At 44.4% G+C, this 20,416-nt stretch overlaps 2 protein-coding genes across 2 annotated transcripts in view; one reads left to right on the plus strand and one right to left on the minus strand.

Annotated features, from left to right (window-relative positions):
• LOC117023027 (dehydrogenase/reductase SDR family member 2, mitochondrial) overlaps positions 1-20,416 on the minus strand; it is a 107,372-nt gene that overhangs the window by 21,254 nt on the left and 65,702 nt on the right. The gene's annotated exons all lie outside the window — the stretch shown is intronic.
• LOC117023029 (dehydrogenase/reductase SDR family member 2, mitochondrial) lies at positions 13,963-19,401 on the plus strand. The gene is made up of 8 exons (XM_033107444.1): positions 13,963-14,254; positions 14,505-14,682; positions 15,034-15,135; positions 16,281-16,351; positions 17,981-18,032; positions 18,356-18,490; positions 18,783-18,838; positions 19,122-19,401. Exons 1-8 carry the CDS (start codon positions 14,115-14,117, stop codon positions 19,231-19,233), a joined length of 846 nt encoding a protein of 281 aa, XP_032963335.1. The 5' UTR covers positions 13,963-14,114; the 3' UTR covers positions 19,234-19,401.

Below are 20,416 nucleotides of genomic sequence, written 5' to 3' on the forward strand. Positions count from 1 at the left end.
ACACCCAGGCACATCATAATTCAACTGCTGTAAACTAAAGACAAAGAAAAAAAATCCTGAAGGCAGCCAGAGAAAAACAGCACATTACCTAGAGGGGACAATAATTCAAATAACTGTAGATTTCTCATAAGAAACTGTGGAACCAGAAGGAAATGACAGAGCTTTTTTAAAATGCTGAAAGAACATAACTGTCAACCCAGAATTCTATTTTCAGTGGAAATATCCTTCAGGAATAAAGGTGAAATAAAGACATTCTCAGATGAAGAAAAACTAAGAGAATTCACGGCCAGCACGTCTGCTAAGAGAACTGCTCAAGGAAGTTCTTCAAACAAGAGAAATGATACAAAAAAGAAACTTGGAACATCAGGAATGAAGTAAGAGCAACAGGAATGATAAACACTGAGTAAATATAATAGACTATTCGTCTCTTAAGTTTTTCAAAATATGTTTGATGGTTGAAAACATAAATTATAACATTGTCCAATGGGATTTTTCAATATATGTACAAGTGATATATAAGACAACTATAACATAAAGTAGGGAGGGTAAGGGATCCTATAAGGTGGTAATTTTCTACATTCCAATTAACATGGTAAAATAATGATTCTAAGTAGACAGTAAAAAGTTACGTATTTTGTAGTCCTTAGATCAACCAGTAAAAAAAAAGAATCTATTCAAAGGGATATAATCAAAATCACAATAAATAAATTAAAAGAGAATATTTAAAAGGTATTCAAGTAACTCAAAAGAAAGCAGATGTAAGAAAACTAATTTTCTCTACACACAGAACATTCTGACACTAAATATGTGGGTTTTCAATACCAAGCCATTCTCTAATTCTCTGCCGACACCAACTGGGTGTCCTACAATTTAATTCAATTCTGACACTAACTACCCAAGAGCTGACGCAGACCCAACAGGCTAAAGGCTCAGTCCCATAAACTAGCCCTCACTTCAGATACCAGTCACAAGTCTGGGCCTCCCATACTTCTGACCAACTGACTATAAATCAGGTGTTCCCACAAACCCCCTTTTAATTTCAATAATTTGTTATAACAGCTCACAGAACTCAGGGAAACACTTTACTTACCATTACCAGCTTATTATAAAAGATATAACTCAAGAACAGCCAATTGGAAGAGATGCAGAGGGCAAGGCATGTGGGAAGAGGTGTGGGGCTTCCATGCCCTTTCAGGTTGCTTCACTCTCCCAGCACCTCCATGTGCTCACCAACCCCGAAGCGCTCTGAACTCCTCCTTTTAGAGTTTTTATAGAAGTTTCATGATGTAGGCGTGGTTGATTAAGTCATTGGCCATTTATGAGTAAGTCAATCTCCAGCCCCTCACCTCATCCCGGGAGGTAGGGGAGGTACCTCAGGTAGGTGGGTTGGGGTGTGGGGCTGAAAGTTCCAACCCTCTAGTCACATGGTTTTTCCCCTGGCAATCCACTTCCAGCCTCCAAGACTCACTTCATTAGTATACAAAAAGACACTATTACAGAGATTCTAAGAGTTTTAGGAACTCTGTGCCAAGAACTGCGAATGATGGCCAACTGTGTATTTCCTATTATGTCACATCAAAGCAAGAAAGGGGAAACAGGAGCCAAACCCAGAGGGAACAAGCAAAACAAAGTTATAAACCAGTACACCTTAATCCAAACACATTAATTGCAATGGAAAGGCCTAGAAGTATATTCAAATTGAAAATAGTTCTTTAAGGGCTGGCCCGGTGGCTCAGGCAGTTAGAGCTCCATGCTCCTAACTCTGAAGGCTGCCGGTTTGATTCTCACATGGGCCAGTGGGTTCTCAACCACAAGGTTGCCAGTTCAATTCCTCGAGTCCCGCAAGGGATGGTGGGCAGCCCTGCAACTAAGATTGAACATGGCACCTTGAGCTGGGCTGCCGCTGAGCTCCTGGATGGCTCAGTTGGTTGGAGCGTGTCCTCTCAACCACAAGGTTGCCGGTTCAACTCCCGCAAGGGATGGTGGGCTGCGCCCCCTGCAACTAGCAACGGCAACTGGACCTGGAACTGAGCGGCGCCCTCCACAACTAAGACTGAAAGGACAACAACTTGAAGCTGAATGGCACCCTCCACACTAAGATTGAAAGGACAACAACTTGACTTGGAAAAACAGGCCTGGAAGTGTATACACACTGTTCCTCAATAAAGTCCTGTTCCCCTTCCCCAATAAAATCTTTAAAAAAAAAAAAAGAAAAAAGAAAGAAAATAGTTCTTTAAGTCACTGGGACTGGAAAGGAGATACAGTGTCAAGAGAAACTTTTTTCTGTATGATTTTAATTTTTGACAAAAATGTATTTATGCATTACTTTGTCATTAAAAATAGATGAAATTGAATTAATTTTAAAAGAACATATTGTTTCACAGTGTGCCGATGATACCATCTGGGAATTAGACATTTTTAGGTCTCCTGACTCAGGAGTGTACCCAACTGTTTTCAGCAGAATTTGTCAAATGAAGTTATTAGTATTTCAATCTATTTGCTATCACTGTCATTTATCTTGTACTCCCATTTTTCTACCTTTTCCCAAATTTAATTCCTCAGGTCTGATGCCCTATAATCCTATGGATTATGTACCTGTTCTCTCTTCATTCACCCATCCCAACATCATACAATTTTTCTAGAATTTAATATTTTCAAAATTTTAAATAATCCCAGGTATGGCTTTTATATTCAATATATCAAGCAGTTTTTCCATTGCCATTTGCTAATGTAGCTTTAGAGTAGTATTTTTCAAATTATAGGTCTCAGTCAGTAGTGGGTCATAAAGCTAATGTAGTGGGTCTCAATTCACTTTTTTTTTTTTAAGAAATGAAATAGAATAGAAAATATCAGAGTACACTGAAACTATAGTGAGGGTGAAAATTGTTTTGTGAAATTTTTGTTTTTTTCGTGTGTGTGTGTGTGTGTGTGTGTGTGTGTGTGTGTGGTGGGTTGCAATGGAAAATATACTTCTGTGGGTTGAGGTGAAGGAAGAAGAAGGTGGAGAAGGACGAGAAAGATTAAAAAAACACTGTTTTAGTGAATATATTTAAAAGAAAATTGATGCAATTTACCTTCTTTCTTTCTAATACTTACACAACGCTTGTTTAGTGAGTAGCCAACAGATTCTTAGTTATGGAGGCCAAGAACTGTTAAGTAACTGGAATTTTTACAAATGATGCCATTTAGTCATTCATTCAATCGATATTTATTTAACATCTATTATGTGCTAGGCCTCAGTGAAAGACTCTTCGGAAATTTCAGGGGAAACCCACCCCCAGTCTCTTGAATGGAATAATGAACAAAAATGAAAAAGGTGTGTGCACAGGGATTTGAGCTGGCTTTATAATATGATATAAAGAGGCAGTCCCCATGAAGGGAATAGAGAACAATCGAGTATGCATACCAAGACTCACTGTCTTTGCCCAGGGCCGGTGGGTGCCTGGCAAGGATTACAGGAACAGAATAGGCCACCACAGTGGTACCACAGTTTCATCTCAGCATAGAATCCCCTAGGTAGGGATGAGAACTTTCTGGGGCCTAATAATGATCTCTTCATTTAGGCAGGCTTAGCACTAGCTCCTATTGCAATAGTCTTGAACAAAGTCTTCTTTACCTGTTTAACTTTGTCCTGGGAAACTTTTGCTTTGAGATAGCCATGGTCCAGCCAGGAAAAAAACAAACAAACAGCCATCAAACAAAAAACTTGGACTGGGAGTTGGGAAGTTGGATGAAGGTCCCTCCTCTGTTTCTAAATTACAGGGACTTTGGGCAAAGGACTTCACCTCACTGAGCTCTGGGATCTTCCAAATTTAGAGGCTGAAAAAAATGATCTTCAGGATGTCTTCTAGCACCCAGGTCTTTTGATGGCCAGAGGTGTTTGATTGACACTAGGGAAAAGTATAAATGCCCAGAGAAACACACAGTAATTTAAATCCATGGGTGGGTTGTCATGAGAGCTGAACAACTGTAAACATTAAGGACTAACTGGACCACACACTGTTACACTGCTCTTCCCTGGTCCTTAGAAGACTGAGAAGCTCTTCAGGAAACATGAATGTGGCCCAAGGTGGAAAACCCTTGTGTGTCTAAAGCAGTGGTGTATGCTTATGTCTTAGACTCCTCAGACTCCTCAGAGACACTTGTTTCCAGGAGGCCACTTTTTGAGGTTATGTTTAGCTATTTTTTCTCTACAGACTCTTTTTATCACTGCTCTGTCCTACTGTGGGTCAGACTTTAAGACAACTGGTGGGAATTTGGAACAAGAAGGGTCAGAGCAGAAATAGGGACCCAGATAATCAGTTAAGGGATTGTGATGACCACTTCATGCTGTTTAACTCACTGTGCAGTTTCACTGACTACAGTGCAGTCACAGGTACATGTCTGAAGCTGCTGTCCGCGGGAATGGGGACACTGAGGGAAAAGTGACAGGGCATTGGCAGTGTCTGTTTCAATGGTCCTCATCATATAATAATGCTGACTTGCACTGAAACATCTCACCCATACGTTGTCGTAGTTTCCTTTGGCCCTAACAGCCAAGTTCCCCAAGGGGTCATTAGCTCAGATGTGTTAAAAACAAAGGAAATGTGGGTCTATGATACTGAACAAGAGTTCTTGTGTGACACACACACTCACATCTGTTTTCTTGTGCAAACAGTCTCCATACAGCTTGAGACTAGGAGTGGACAACTGTTCCTTTCATACAATATCACTCACTGCAATAATCTTAGACTACAGCCAGACACACCTTAGCCAATCAGCTCATCTTAAGTGAAGCGCCTGGATCACACTGTGCTCCAGCAAACGGAAGTAGGTCGTGAGACGAGAGGCAATAAGAACTGATCCTATTTGTCTTGCTCCATCAGGAGTGACTGTTATTGTACAGCAAGGACCTTGGGTCACAGAGTTGGAGGAATTATCCAGAAGCTGCCTGGCCTACTATAGTAGTAAATCTGTGAGGAGTGAAAGTTACCCCCAACCACCACTGTGACAACCATCATGAGAGGAGAAGGGGGCAATGCAGCAGTGTGCTATCAGTGAGGGCTCTCGTGGTAAAGGAGAAGCACTTCTGTATTCCAAGGAGAAAGGAATTAGAAGCTTACACAATGATTGGAAGGGTTGAGGAAGCAATATGGAAACTGCTGCTGGTTCATGAAATCAGACCTTTAATTGGCACACTCTAACCCAGAGCCATACAGGAAAATGATACAAGGAAATGGAGCTCCAGACTTCCCTGCAATGCAGAGGAGAATGGAGAAAGAGGTGGATGATACTGAATTGTCAAAGACAATTTGGTACAAGCAAATGAAGCCAAATACCTGTATTAAGGGTGAAAGTCACAAGGGTGCCATCAAAGCTCTTGACTCCTCATGTGCTAGTAAAGAACCTCATGGATGCCATGAGCAGAATCCCTAGGACAAATAAGGCCACATGGATGTGGTAGCTTAATAATTCAGCTAGCTTCTGTTTCCCTCTCAAATGTCAAACTGCCTGAAAGTCTCAGAAATGGATCTGATGCACATATAATTCCCATGTAGTACAAGCTACCTTTCCCTCAACCTGGTTGTGCCCTCAAGCATAATTTGGCTCTTCGAAGCGCAGGCCCAAGAGAGCAAGGCCCAGAAAGATAAAGGGGTGTCCTTCTGCTTTGCCTAAGTCCTCCCTGGGGCACCCCTTTGTAGGATCCAGAGCCTCCCTGATAATTGATACGAATATCCAAGGCCGTCTACTTTCAGTGATACCAGAGGGGGTTATGGCCTAAAACTATGGCCCCATAGGACAGCCACATTATTGCGCAAAAAAATGACAATTCACCATATAAGACATAAGCATACACAGTAGCAGAGTGTTCATTTTGTTATCCTCTCAGATGTCTAGCGGGCAAGGTGGTGGTACAATAAGTGCAGGAGAGAAAGGAGATTTAGAGGAGGAAGGTGAATTCATTTGGACACAGTGAGTTTAAGCTGTCTTCAGAAATGCAGGGTAGAAACAGCCAATAGGGCTCTGGAGCCAGGATTCTGTGTGTTCTTGTTGAGAATACACAAAAAAATCACCACACTGCAAGCTCCCTAGCCCTTCCCAGATTCACTCTTGCCCTCCACGCGTTTCATGCCCTGAGAGCCATACTGCTACGGTCATTTCCCCAGGAGCCCTGCAGATCTGTCTCTCTCTCCACCCATCTCTTCCCTCATTTCCCCTGCCATAACTGTTTACCAATGGACTGTGCACGTTCTAGACCAAGGTCCTGAGTGTGATGACATGGTTATCACAGAACAATCACTTGATAAACATTTGTTTAATTGAATTGAACTGAGCTTATAGGAAAGACTAAAATTGTTTACAGTTTTACGCTTTAAGCTGTTTCCAAATCAGATTTAAGGAGAAGCTGGTCAGGGCCAGGCTGAACCAAAAGCAAGAAGGGACCATTTATGCCCCTTTCTGTTGTCACTTCCAAATCTACCAGCTAACTAATTCTAATTCACCAGCTAACTGCTGTGTTGCAGAGAGAATAATCCAGGTGACAGGAAGACACTGTGATCAACTCTAGAGGCATGGAGTTCTGGCTTAAAAGGAAACAACTTACTCTGTCCCTCTCCCAGCCTTACACTGGCCTGGCCGTGCTTTCCCCGTGTCTGAGACCAAATGTGGTTTAGTTATCTTTGCTCCCTGCTTCCCTTTTAACTTGGGTAGAAGGCTATCCCCATGCTGCTGGCCTCGGTGCTGAAGCATTGACCTCTAGTATTTGCCTTTTCTGGAGATCTGAAAATCACAGGACAGAACGAAATAGGACAGAACCTGAGGACTATAAACTGCACTTTGTCATTATGTTGCGAATCCAACCCCAATCCAACACTAGTCATAGTGCTGTGTCTTGAGTTCTATAGAAATTTGATTGCCAGACAAAGCTTACATGCTAACACTTTACCAATGGGCAAGACAGCAAAACGGAAGAACAGAGGGCAGAGAGTGGGGGAGGGGAGGCGAGCAAATTCAAAGGGGCATGTTACAGAGCTGTCCACAGCCTCACAAGAAACACTGCCAGTTGCTCAGTTATGCATGATGTCTGGGAGAGGCTGAGAGCGCAGGACAGTCTGTATGGGACAGAAAGGACAAGGACTTTATCTGTCAGCTCCTTCCCATCTCCTGTCTCTCACTGGTCTTCCTTCACCCTATAGGCTGTGAATTCTCCTATATTTTTTGGTTTATTAACAGCGGCTGGGGAAGCCAGAGCCTCCGTAGGTCTAATGAAGTCAGATCACTTTTCTAGAATCCTCTGGTCATATAATACGGAAGAAAGAGCACTGTATTTTACCTCCTTCTGCCCTCATCATATTTTTTTTAAATGAGGATGATCCAGAGGAGATAGTTTGGCCTCATTTGGGGGCTGTAGTTGTGATGAGTAAGCGTCTCTGCCAGTGGCCCCTATGTCTAAAGTCTCTAGGTTATTTCTCAAGTACTTGAAACCAGTTTTAAGAAACAGGTATCTAGTACTCTTTAATACATTCAGATATTTTCAAATAATAGGCGTTTGATTTTTTTATTTAAAAAAAATAGAAAGAAGATAACCACAAAGGCCAGTGAATTAAACTCAAGCTCTCAGCAACCCTTTTCTTCCTCCCCTTGCTGCAGCAATAAGCTTGATCAGGTATAAACTGACACCACCTTCCTCAGCCTCCCCATGTCTCTCTTGCTCTTCTCGGTGCGAACCTAATGCTGTGACGTGGGATTCAGGGCCAGTCTGAAACAGCACGGGAGTTACCAAGCCCTGGGACATGCCTTGGCCAATGGTGGAGGGAGCGGGTGGAGAAATGTCCCCACCCACCCAACCTTTGAGTAGAGATGCCCAGGTGCATTCTCTACGGCTTCTCAGAGGATTCCAGAAGGCTTGAGCCCCATTTCTCATTAACCAACTGGAGAATGTACCTTTGCATCGGTTTTCCCTTCCCGTCAGACATTTTAATCAACACTCTCAAGACTAAAAATCTAATCTTTCAAACCAGAAAAGATTGGTCAATTTTACTGTGAAAAAACTTCTGGTTGGTAAATGACCAAAAAAATTGATAAAGAATATTCACAACACATCTAATCAAAGGACTGATTTCTTTAATGTGTGAAAGTGAGGCAAATGAAAAGTGTTAAAAACCTAGTAGAAAAATGTATAAGCCATATGAACTGAAGTACCTTACTGTGGAGATCCTTACTTGGTGGCCGTTTTACATGCCACCAAGAAATGGCAAATCTAAGTGCAATGCAAATTTTTATACACAAACTTGAAAAGCAGTAAGAAGAAATGAAGTTTTGTTGAAAGATATGATTGATAGTGAAAAATGCAAAAGATTCTCAAGCAACCTGCAAGGAAAAAGACAATGGAAACACTTGGTCCCCTTGAAAAACATCTCTGTTGAAATGGATGATGAATTGGCTATCAATTTGAACAAAATGCCTCCTAAAATAGTCCAGTTCCATTTACTGAATCCATAGTTCTCAGGCAAATCTCCGATAAGAGTTAAATTCTCATTCAGATTACTCTCCTGGGGGAAAAAAGCTCTGATTGACTGACATGACATCATCCACTGTTTACTTGGCAAATTTATGGAAGTAAAATATCCTGCCACCAATCTATCTTATAAGTTCACAAGCCTGAAGCATTTTCCAATGGTCTGGTCATTCATAAATAAGATGACAGTGAGGACCTGGGCCTCCAGAGCGAAGAGAAGACTTTAAAATGGTGGTTACCCTATGGAGATGAGCTGTTCCAGGAATCCCATCTCCGAGAAGCCAGTGACAGGTGTTTATGACTTCTCCCTTGGGAATACCTTAGTTCATTCTGTTGTTCCTGTGAAGTTAAAAAGGGCCTGGTGGGCACACCCGCCCTTGAATCCCAGGACCCTGCTGTCCACACCACCTCTGTTAAGGCTGCTGAAGTCTCAGGCCAAGTCCTTGGTGAGTTGGAGTTCCAACCCCAAGTTGGGACTGAAGATGGGAAGCAGAATTCACAAGGAAGCAGTTTTCTAGCCAGTGACCTGAACCACAGATTTGAGCATGGGGAGGAAGAAACAGGAAACACGGAGGTCTCTGCCTCAGTAGAAGCCAGGACAGGATGCACCTCCTGGAAGGGCTGACAGATGAGTGAGTAGAATCCCACCCCATCGTAACGCCAACCCACAGTCATCACTGCCACCCATCCCCACAGCCAAGATGCCCTCCATTCGACTGCTGCCTGATTAGTACCTGACAGGGAGAGGGGTGAAAGAAGGCGAGTGCAGGTTTTGAGGGTGGGTGAAGGATGGAGAGGCAATTGATGGCCAGGGACGTTGATGCCAACATTCTTGCACTGAGAGTAGCTCTAGGACACTTGGCAACAATAAAGAATTATTATTTCATAAATATCCAAATATTTGAAAGTACAGAATGCTAAGAACATAATTCATGCCATCGACTCCAAACGTCCTTGCAGTAGAAGACAAATATTTACACCATTTACACATAAGATTGAGCACTAGAGGACACAGGAAGACCCCTCAACCCCATCTGTTTACAAGCTGTGCACATGAACAGAGACTCTCTCATTTCCTCTAAAGTTAAGTCTCTGTGTCTTCCTCCAATGCACTTTGCTAGTGCACCAGCACCTCCCCACTCCCCTTCCTTTTTCCTTCCTCAAATATGGACCCCCAAACTGGCAGTATGTCAGCGAGATATGTTTTGTAGACCCAACATATCATCTTGAATTAGTTGTCAACATTTTAGAAATCACATAAATCCACATAAACATCTAAATTTCCATTCCATTTTATTATTTAGATCACCTGTCTGAATGCTCTAAAATATTAGAGTTTGAAATCTGTCCTGGAGTCTCCCTGGTGCCACGCTTGCCTCACTGAGACACAGAGGCTGCCTTGAGTTTGCCCCACTTACAGTCAGCACCATAGACTGTTGGGATGGTACAAGACTTAAAAATATTTGTCATCACTCTTCACTTCAGTTTACAGATGAACAAATTGATGGATAGGAGTTCATAGAACGTAGTCAAGGTTATAGACTGATTGATAGCAAAACCAGGAGAGAGTTTAGATCTTTGTTTTCTGAGTCCATAGGCTTTTCCTCCATGTACCCATCATGTTTTAGATGTGGGGAGGTAAGGAAACCTTTCTCATTTTTCCCTTCACCAGTTGTATTGACTTGACAACTGCTGCATACCACCTAAGCTCCCTCTCCTTCTAAATTCATGTATCTATAATTGACCAGTGTATGGCCCACTACAAGCGATTATTTTTTAATGTAACCCAGATATTCCTGCCGTCTCTAGCTACCAGGGATCACTCTTCTCTTGGTATGAGTCTCCCTAAATCCCCATCCTGCTTACTCATAGAAAATGCCGTCTTTTACTAAGATTCCCTTCCTGCATATTTCTGATTATCCCTAAGGAATGCCTAAAGTTTCCACAAATCCAGCTATCCATATCGTCCCTCCCCCACGCCTGGGTATGGACCACAGGTATCTCTACCTGGGTATCTCTACCACAGGTGACTCTTTTCACCTCATCACTAGTTTCTCCACGCAGAGAATTTTCCCCTCAAATCACTTTCTTCCAAGTCTCCATGTAGATACACCCCCAGATTCCTTCTGGGCAGCACTTCACAACATTTGCTTTGGCCTTATACAACCACAGGACCAAGCTTCACCACAGAAAAGACAATGTGTAACCCGTAACTCATTGCATCTGTTTCTAGGTTCCCCAGGTTATGACCACCCACAAGAAATTGTCCATTAACCAGTGCCCTCCTTTGCCCTCCCTCTTGCAGCAAAGTTGCAGGGACCAAACATGGGCCTTTGACTATTTTTCTACTTAGTAACTCAGGCAATCAGGCTATTCTGAGCCAAAAGAGGAAAATCTAAGTTTAAGACCAGCTTTCTATCAAACATAATCATTTACAGCTATGACAAACCTCCCACTGAAGGAAAACTGCTGCTTTATTTTTTTTATTTTTTATTTTGCATAGCAGTCTCTTTGCTGCCCTGTGCCTCTCTACTCCAAAATGGTATTTTGGCTTGACTTTGCATAACCAAAAAGCCCACTGAAATATTTTCACAATGTCAAAAAAGCAAGACCTCTGTTCCCCAAAGATAAATTTTAACCTTCACCTTTAACAAAACAGAAAAATTGCTGGCATTTAAAAATGTTTTTCTTCCTACTTCTAGCCACTCAGTGTTTTGTGTGTTGTTTTTTTTTTTTAAATTACATATATAGGTTTAACTTCAACTAGAAAAGCCAAGAAAAAACATTTTATGGAGTTTCCTGGGAGGTAAAAGATTATATTTTCAATATGTCCAAGTTGACATGGTTTGTGGGGAATGAGTGAATAATGAGGTTAAGTGTGGTGAAAGACTAAAGAAAAAGGAGGGGTGTCTCTGAGATTGAAAGGAAAAAGGTCTGCACAGGAAGAGTAGACCACCAAATTTTAAAAGCTCATCAAACACTTTGCCCTCCTCTTTACTAAATAATTTAGAAAACTACTGCCCTGAGAAGTAAGTGATCTAGCCAAAAGGAGACATCTAATTAGTGGCAGGGACAAGTGAATAAATCAGACCTCTTGACTCATTTTCCATTTTTCTTGCTACCACATCAGGCTGCCTTCAGCAGACGACAGGTAGACCAGGGAATACAGAGAGCTTCTGAAACAGAAGTTCAACCACCTACTTCAGAAGACAGTGAAGTCTGTTTCACCTTGTAACTGTGAACCCTTTGAGGGAGCACCTTAGTGTGTTAACGGTCGGGGTGAAGATAGATGGATCTGGGGGACAGGACTCCTGCACATCTACACATTGACTGAACGTTAGCAAGTTGTCGGTCATTAGTTCCCTTATGGGAAATTTATTTCTATTTAATGTGTGGTAAATGTTTTATTGTATGAGAAGATTCTGACACTTTACAAAAACGCTTTTGTAAAAGAAAACAAGATGTAGGGGGAAGAGAGGAGAGAGGGGAGTGACTATTAAACGGGCACAGAGTTTCAGCCGGGGAAGATGAGAAAGTTCTGGAGGTGGATGGGGTGATGATTGCACAACAATGTGAATGTGTTGTACTTAACGCAACAGAACTCGGCACTTAAAAACGTTTCCCAGTACATTTCATGTTATGTATATTTTACAAAACAACAAAACAAAACAAACACTTTTTTTTTTTTAAAGAAAGAAGATGTCAGCATTGGGAAGGACTTGATCCCCAGATGCCACAGCAGAAGTGACTTGCCAAGGCAGTGCCTACTTCAGTCACAATCAGGCAACTGAGGGATCAGAAGCTGCTGTCACAGCCATTGGCTCCAGAAGAAGACGCCTGAGCCAAAATCCATCCTTAGCTACCCGTATGAAGCTGGGGACCAGATATTCATGTATTTTTAAAACCAGTAATGACGGGTATCACATTTCTATGGTATGTAGGCTCTATCGCTTACATTTAAAAGAGTGATATAACTTTTTTTCAAGATATGAATATTTTACGTATGCCAGAAATTACTTCCTTTACAGTGATTTAAATGTAGATGTTAATGCAAGAATGTGTGAGTGTTGAACTAACTTTTCAGAATTCTTCCAGGGGTTCGTGAGCAAACAGTGTGCGACCACTGCTTGCTCTGGTACTGTGATTATTTTTGCATGTGTGACAGAGACGTAGACAAGAGAACACGGGACTTCACACCAACCAGGTACGAGTCCCAGCGCTCACAAGGCTGCCTCCCACCCGGATGGAGACCCGCATCATCTGGGTCTCCACTCCAAAGTCACCTCCTCCAAAAGCCTTCTCTGACCCCCTTGTAAAGCAGCATGCCATTGCCTTTCCACCCTAAACCTGCCTAACTTTTCCACCCAGCACTTATCTGACTGCAACATGCTGAGTATTTCTTTGTTCCCTGCCTGTCTCCCCACTGAGAAGGCAGGGCCTGGGTCTTACCTGTTCATTGTGTCATCTCCCTAGTCTAGGCCTGCGCCCGGCACAGTGAGGTAGATTGGTGCATCAGCAACATTCCAGCTCCCCAGGCTGCCCGACCTTATAGCTTGGGTTCTACGGGATATGGTGCCACATCGGATCAGACACTAGGCAAGGAGATTAGCAGGCAGAAGCCAGGAGCGGTCAAGGCTGCAAATAACAAGCAACTGCACCTCCAGGCTTCAGTGAGGAAACAGAAGCAGCGTGGCCGCAGCCCCACCTCACTTCTGCTTTCCTAGCTCTTAAAAAGTCTTCATAGGGTGCCGGCCTGGTGGCTCAGGTGGTTAGAGCTCCGTGTTCCTAACTCCGAAGGCTGCCGGTTCCATTACACATGGGCCAGGGCTCTCAACCACAAGGTTGCCAGTTCAATTCCTCAAGTCCTGCAAGGGATGGTGGGCTCCGCCCCCTGCAACTAAGATTGAACACGGCACCTTGAGCTGAGCTGCCTCTGAGCTCCCAGATGGCTCAGTTGGTTGGAGCACGTCCTCTCAACCACAAGGTTGTCAGTTGGACTCCCACAAGGGATGGTGGGCAGCGCCCCCTGCAACGGCAACTGGACCTGGAGCTGAGCTGTGCCCTCCACAACTAAGACTGAAAGGACAACTTGAAGCTGAATGGCACCCTGCACAACTAAGATTGCAAGTCCAACTTGACTTGGAAAAAAAAAAAAAGAAAAGTCCTGGATGTACACACTGTTCCCCAATAAAGTCCTGTTCTCCCTCCCCAATAAAATCTTAAAAAAAAAAAAGGTCTTCGTAGACCAAACACAGTTTTGAAACTAGGAAATAGACAATGTTTTAAGAACTGTATTGAAGCACAAGAAATATGTATCTGCATTTTAAAGTAAGCAAACAATGTTTAGTTACTTAGAAAACACGGCTGCATGCCAGTTGCGTTCCAATCTCAGAGCCAGGAGCTGAGGGTAGGGGCGGAGCCTTGAAGGGCAGGGCGGAGCGTCCTGATAGAGGGAGGCTGGGAGGAGGCGGCAGGGCAGAAGGCGGTAGTGAACTCAGCTAGCAGAGAGGGCGAGCCGCGGTGTTAAATGGGGAGCTCCACCTGGCATCTGTCATAACCTGCAAAGCAGACCTCCTCGGGCTAAGTCCGCCTAGAGGGAGACCGGACAGACACCAGCATGTTTAAGTCAGTGGCCCAGGCCAGGAGGGGCTCCCTGACACTTGCAGCCTCACTCTTGCTGAGGAGCATCAGCAGCAGAGCCAACGACAAGGGGAAATTGGCCAATAAGGTCGCAGTGATCCCTGGGTCCACAAACGGGTGAGTGCTCTACGTTGGGGGTCCACAGGGTGACAAGTGATCCTGGGGCTGTTCACCCATGCTCTGACTCACCGCATTACTTCCTGTCCTCCCACCGTCATAGGAAGAGAAAGGGTTCATCAGCCCCTGGGCTGTGGAGAGAATCCAAATACAAGGGGTGGGGACAGGGATTCAGAGACAGGAAAACAGCCCCAAAAGAGGGGCTCAGCCCAAGGTTCAGTTCTCACGTCCTGTGCATCTCTGACCCCAGGATCGGCTTCGCCATCGCCAGGCGTCTGGCCCAGGACGGGGCCCACGTGGTGGTCAGTAGCCGGAAGCAGCAGAACGTGGACCGGGCTGTGGCAGCGCTGCAGGGGGAGGGGCTGAGTGTGATGGGCACCCAGTGCCACGTGGGGAAAGCTGAGGACCGGGAGCGGCTGGTGACCACGGTGAGGGGAGAGATGAGGGGGATGTGTGTGTAGAAGGAGGAAGAGTGGTTATTTTTAAAAACATAACCCGATCAAGTGCAAAAGCACAGGAATGAAAGACTGACCATGTGTTTGGCATTGGTCTCACTCAAGAGGCCCACCACACATCTGAGCAGGTTCACAAATCAAGGCAGAGAGAGATGTTTTGAATCCGATGAGGAGAGATGGCTCTCTGCCCTCACTTGGTGTGGTCCCCTCCTGGATTTGACCAGGCATAATCCCAGGGACAGTAAATAGAAATCACCTCCCACTGCAGCAGGAAACTTCTTTTGCTCCCTGACCCTCATCTTCATTGTCTCCTTCTCCCCAAAGGCCTTGGAACACTATGGGGGTGTCGACATCATGGTGTGTGTGGCAGCGGTCAATCCCTTGGTGGGAAGTACCTTGGGAAGCAGTGAGCAAGTCTGGGACAAGGTGAGGACTGGGGAAGCCAGGTGGGGAGGGCTGGATGTCATCCACATCCTCTGTGTGATTCTCTCTCCCTCTTGGCTCCCCCAAATCCACTCTCCTCTCACAGACTCACCGGCACAGAGCAAGGCCAGGTACCTGAACCCTGACCCTCAATTCCCCATTTCTGAGATGGAGGTACGAGTGTCTGAACTGTAGTTCTGATCCCCACTGTCCATGAGCTCCCAGTCTGCAAGGAGGGTCCAACAAAGAACCAAATAATCACAATAAATGTGGGGCACAGAGAAGGGAATGACTCCCTTCCTTGCCCAAGAAGGCTTCATGCCCAAGGCTAGAAACTTGAAATCCAGCTGTATTAATTTCTTAGGGCTACTGTAACAAAGCCACCACAAACCAAGTGGCTTAAACCACAGAAATTTATTGTCTCACAGTCTGGAGGTCAGAAATCCAAGACTAAGGCATTGGCAGGGTTGGTTCCTTCTGAGGACTGTGAGAGAATTTGTTCCATACTTCTCCCCTAGCTACTGGTGGTTTGCTGGCCATCCTTGGTATTACTTGGCTTATAGAAGTATCACTCCAATCGCTGCCTTCATCTTCACATGGCGTTTTCTGTGTGTGTGTGTGTGTGTGTGTGTGTGCATGTGTGCGTGTATGCACGCGCATGCACACGCACTCAAACTTCCCCTTTTTAGGACATTATTCATTTTGAATTAGGGCCCATCCTATGATCTCATCTTAAGTACATTTGCAATGAACCTATTTCCAAATAAGGTCACATTCTGAGGTACTAGGTGTTAGGGCTTTAACATAGAAATTTGAGGGGTACACAATTCAGATTATAACACCAGTATTCCCCAGACTCAGCTAGTTGATGCCTCTTCAGACCTGGATGGAACATCCTTTCCCAACTTGTGCCCTTAGAGGAATAGGATGACATCTTGCAGACTCTGGGGTCTTCTGCCTATAGAGTCAACCTGATCCCCATATTCCTGCATCTTCAGTATGCCTCCTTGCCATGTATGTCAAAGAAAGGCAGCACTCTCCCCACTTTCCATTGTCAGAAGCCATCATGCCCACGTTCTAATTTGGTATGAGAACATGCACTGGACTGAATGTCTCCCCTTCCCCACCCTCATTTGCTCTGATTTCAGATCCTGTCTGTCAATGTGAAGGCCCCAGCCCTGCTGCTGAGCCAGGTGCTGCCCCATATGGAGAAGAGGAGGTGAGGGCAGGGAAGGAGGTAGGGAGGAAAACATTTGGTGTCAAATGTGGAGCAGAGGAGCTAGAGTGAGAGGGTCCAGATGTTGACTTAGACCTTCCCTCTGGGCAACGGGCTCGATTGAGCCAGTAACGTAAGAGAAGTGAGAGTTTGACTTTCAGAATCTGGGTCAGCTAAACAAACAAAAGAATTCTACCCATTAATGTTATTCTTTCAAATCTAGAGTGCCCAGGGAGTCGGGGAAGGACTCCACTGGAAGAAGGATGGGGATCCACAGATAGAAAGGCCCAGAGGCCCCACAGCTGTCCTGAAATCAGAGAAATGCAAGTGGTCCCTCTAGAATAGTGAAAGTTTCACTTCATATTTCTAGGTCACCAAAGAGAAAAACAAATCTGTCTTCTTCCATTATTCCCCAGTTTCTAGAGAGCCCATAAATCAGGCAAGGACTCTCATGGAAGAGAGAAGTGGGATCTTAGTGACACGAAGGCCCGGAGTTCCCACAACTGTCCTGGAATTGGGGAACTAGAAGTAGCCTCTCTCAGGCTGCAGCAAGTCAGGGCACAAAAGTCCAGATTGATGGCTCTGAGGCCCCCTGCAGCCTTCCCATAATAAGAGTAGTAGAGTTTCCCAATCCCACTCAACTCTTATCTCTCAGCACTTCTTAAGTCTTGGACCAGCCATGTCCTCCATCATCTTCCTCCATAGTTCCTTCTCTGTGTGTGTTGCACGTAACAACCTATAGAATCATGCGTGATTGAAGGGAAGAGACAAGGCTGGAAAGCAGGATGTTGCTAAATTATGGACAGCCTTGAATATTGTGATAGGAATTTTGTCCATGTTCAGGAAGCAAGGGTGAAAATCATATGATTGTTTGTTATAATTATTTTAGGCATAGTTTATCTTCTTTCTAAATTAAAAGAGCATGAAAACACCTGAGGGACAAAAAAACATCGTGATTCACAGGCCTAGACAGAAGAGGCACTGAGGGAAAGGGACTGAGTAGGCAGAGGAAAAAAGAGAGGCAGGAGTACAGATTTCTCAAGAGAACCAAATAGGTTCCAGAAAGGAAATTTTAGTCTACAGTATTTGATGTGACAGAAAACCAGAGTGTAGAGAGGTGAGGCCTGAACAAGGGTCATTAGACTTGGTAAGTGATGAAGCACTGAGAATCCTTGAGGAAAACTTCCAGAGGATTTGGGGACAGGGATGTGGGGGAACGTGGGGCTTCTGGGATTGAGATTCCAAAGGATCCACTGGGAAATACTTTTAATATTACTCCTAAGCATGCCTGGTATAAAACACCCTCAAAGCCAGAAAAGAGACAATAGCCTATAATAAAGGAAAGTGTTGGCTGTATTTCATAAAAGTGTCCATACTAGTACTTCTTAATGGACATTGAGCGCCCAAGTGTGGCATGAAAACGAAGTTGGTTCTGGCCCTCAGGTTGCTCTAAGACAGAGGAGATAGACTAGAGGAAGGCGGAAGAGGGCTCTAATCTGGACTTAAACTCTTTTTGCCCACTTTCATGGTCCAAGATCTCCACTTCTGTCTGTGCCCCACTGGTTTGTATTTGCTCCATTTGTATGTGCTTCATCTGTATTTACCTTTTTACCCCCACCTTTTTCTTCCTAGGGGAGGCTCTGTGGTTCTGGTTTCCTCAGTTGGAGCATACATACCAGAAGTTGTAAGTATGAACTTCTATGGCTATAGATTACAAGAAAAGACGTAGCCCCATTTGCTGAGAAAAGCAGAGAGGTCCAGGAAGATCCCATGACAGGCCATTGCTACGTGGGGCACACCTGTATGCACATTTGTCAATGGGTATCTCCGATCTTCCTCTCCAGAAAGGACACCCATGGCAGCCTTTTACCCTTTCTTTATGACATTATCACTAATCTCTGCACTTGCTACTGAAGAGATGTATTTCTAGGTAGAGGCTTAGAAATCCAATTGAAACTTTCCTCCCCAGTTACTATATATGCCTTCTACTTCCCTTTCTCTTCACAGAAACTAGGGGCCTACAATGTCAGTAAAACAGCCATTCTGGGACTCACCAGGACCCTGTCAGTGGAGTTGGCACCAAAAAACATCCGGGTTAACTGCCTGGTGCCAGGATTCATTGAGACAAACTTCAGCCAAGTGGTGAGGATGAAGGTCGATTCTTGCAAAGGTCAACTCTTGCTCCTGCCTCACTGAGCACTAGGGTACCTTCCCCTACCAGGCCATGTCCCACAGAGACCTGGACCCTCGTTCCTGGACCTGAGAACTCTTGACATTCTGCTCCACAGCCTTTGCATCAGCAGCAGTATCAGTCCTCTGTGTAGGACCAGCCCAGATTGTCCCCCAGAACCCCGCCCACAAAGGTCTGCATGATGTGGAGCCCAACATGACTCCACTGGTAGGAGCAGCCCTAATCTTTTGATTCTTCTTTTAGCTACATGATGATCCAAGCCTTTGGAACAGTATGAAGAGACTCTATGGCACACAGAGGTAAGTTGTGGGTGAGGCAGTGTCCTTTGTAGATCAGGACTGTAATCTCACAACCTTCATGATGGATAAAAGATCACCTGTCATCCCTCTGCAGGCTATTACCCATTCCTCTTCCTGAGATCTGAGCCCTGGGATGAGGAAAACTCCCTGCAGAACCCATGTATCTCCACTTGCAGCCCTTTGCGCATCCCCATAGGGGTCTTGACTTCACAACATACCACAGGAGACGAGGGCTCATGGGGAGGTGTCATCACTCTTGGCTCCACCTTCTCTTTCCATCCAGGCTGGGGCAGCCTGTGGACTGTGCAGGCCTCGTGTCCTTCCTGTGCTCTCCAGATGCCAGCTACATCACCGGCGAGAATATCATGGTGGCTGGATTCTCCCCTGTCCTCTGAAGAACATGAGCTCAGAATTCAGGCTTGCCTCTCAGTGTGGAAGCCTCCTGTGGCTCTGAGGCCACCCTGTTGGAACACCTCTATAAATTATGAGCCTCTGCTCCAAATATACACTTTGAGTTCAATATTGTCAGAGTGTGAAATAATAAAGAACATCAGAAAAGAAAGTTTACAGCATGAAACTGTCATTAAATGTTTTCATTTTTCTTACTTTGGTAATTAGGAACCATAGCCTAAAAAAGAGCATGGTTACTAGGAGATCAGAGCCCTCAGGGATGAAGGCTTGGGCCACCCTGGTAGGTGAGCAACCTAGAGCAGAGGACATGCTGACCAAGGTAAAGGGAATTTAGAAAGGGTGTACTCTGAGTTCGTTTACAGCTATGAGCAGTTCCTGGTACGCTGACAGTTTCTCAAGCACCTGTACCTCCCCAGTACCATGGGAGACTGTTTGGTTGTACACAGAAACAACCCAGAAGTACAAGGGAGTTAACACGAGGAGAGGCAGCCCTAAGCAACAGAAGATGGGAGTTAATGGATCAATGCCAGGCTCCCCACTTGGTTTTTTAGGCAAGAATGAGACCCTGTTACTCACAGTGATTACCGGCACATTAATGTTGACCCTTCTCTTCCTTGTCTCACTTTTCCTACTTGTTTCTTGGCCTGGGTCATCATTATATAGGCATTGGCTTCATAATACTTAATTAAACTCCACATTTACATTTTATATATTTTTTCTCTATATATATTACATTTCTCAATTAAATATTAAAAATACAATAGGTATGAGTAGGACTTTGCTTTGACTCATTGTAACATAAATAAAAGATTTCATAATTTGAAAAATAATAAATAGAATGACATATAAGTTGAAAGGGAGGAGAGTATTTTAGGTCTTTATATGGTCTATGTATCAGTCAGGATCCTAGTGAGAAACCAACAAACTTTTAAACTGAATAATTTTGTTGTTTTTAATTTTTATTGGGGGACAATATGTTTTTCCAGGACCCATCAGCTCCAAGTCAAGTCGTTTTTCAATCTAGGTGTGGAGGGCACAGCTCAACTCCAAGTCAAGTCATTGTTTTCGGTCTAGTTGTAGAGGGCACAGCTCACTGGCCCATGTGGGAATCGAACCAAGAACGTTGGTGTTATGAGCACTGCGCTCTAACCAACTGAGCCACCCGGC

The sequence above is a fragment of the Rhinolophus ferrumequinum genome, chromosome 6 (assembly GCF_004115265.2).
Source record: "Rhinolophus ferrumequinum isolate MPI-CBG mRhiFer1 chromosome 6, mRhiFer1_v1.p, whole genome shotgun sequence".
NCBI lineage: Eukaryota > Metazoa > Chordata > Mammalia > Chiroptera > Rhinolophidae > Rhinolophus > Rhinolophus ferrumequinum.

Excerpts from the sequence above, each read along its gene's own strand:
- LOC117023029 (XM_033107444.1), top strand. The coding sequence starts at position 14,115 with ATGTTTAAGTCAGTGGCCCAGGCCAGGAGGGGCTCCCTGACACTTGCA. Across the intron at positions 14,683-15,033 it reads GGGAGCGGCTGGTGACCACG|GCCTTGGAACACTATGGGGG; the intron begins GTGAGGGGAGAG and ends TTCTCCCCAAAG. Across the intron at positions 18,839-19,121 it reads AGACTCTATGGCACACAGAG|GCTGGGGCAGCCTGTGGACT; the intron begins GTAAGTTGTGGG and ends CTTTCCATCCAG.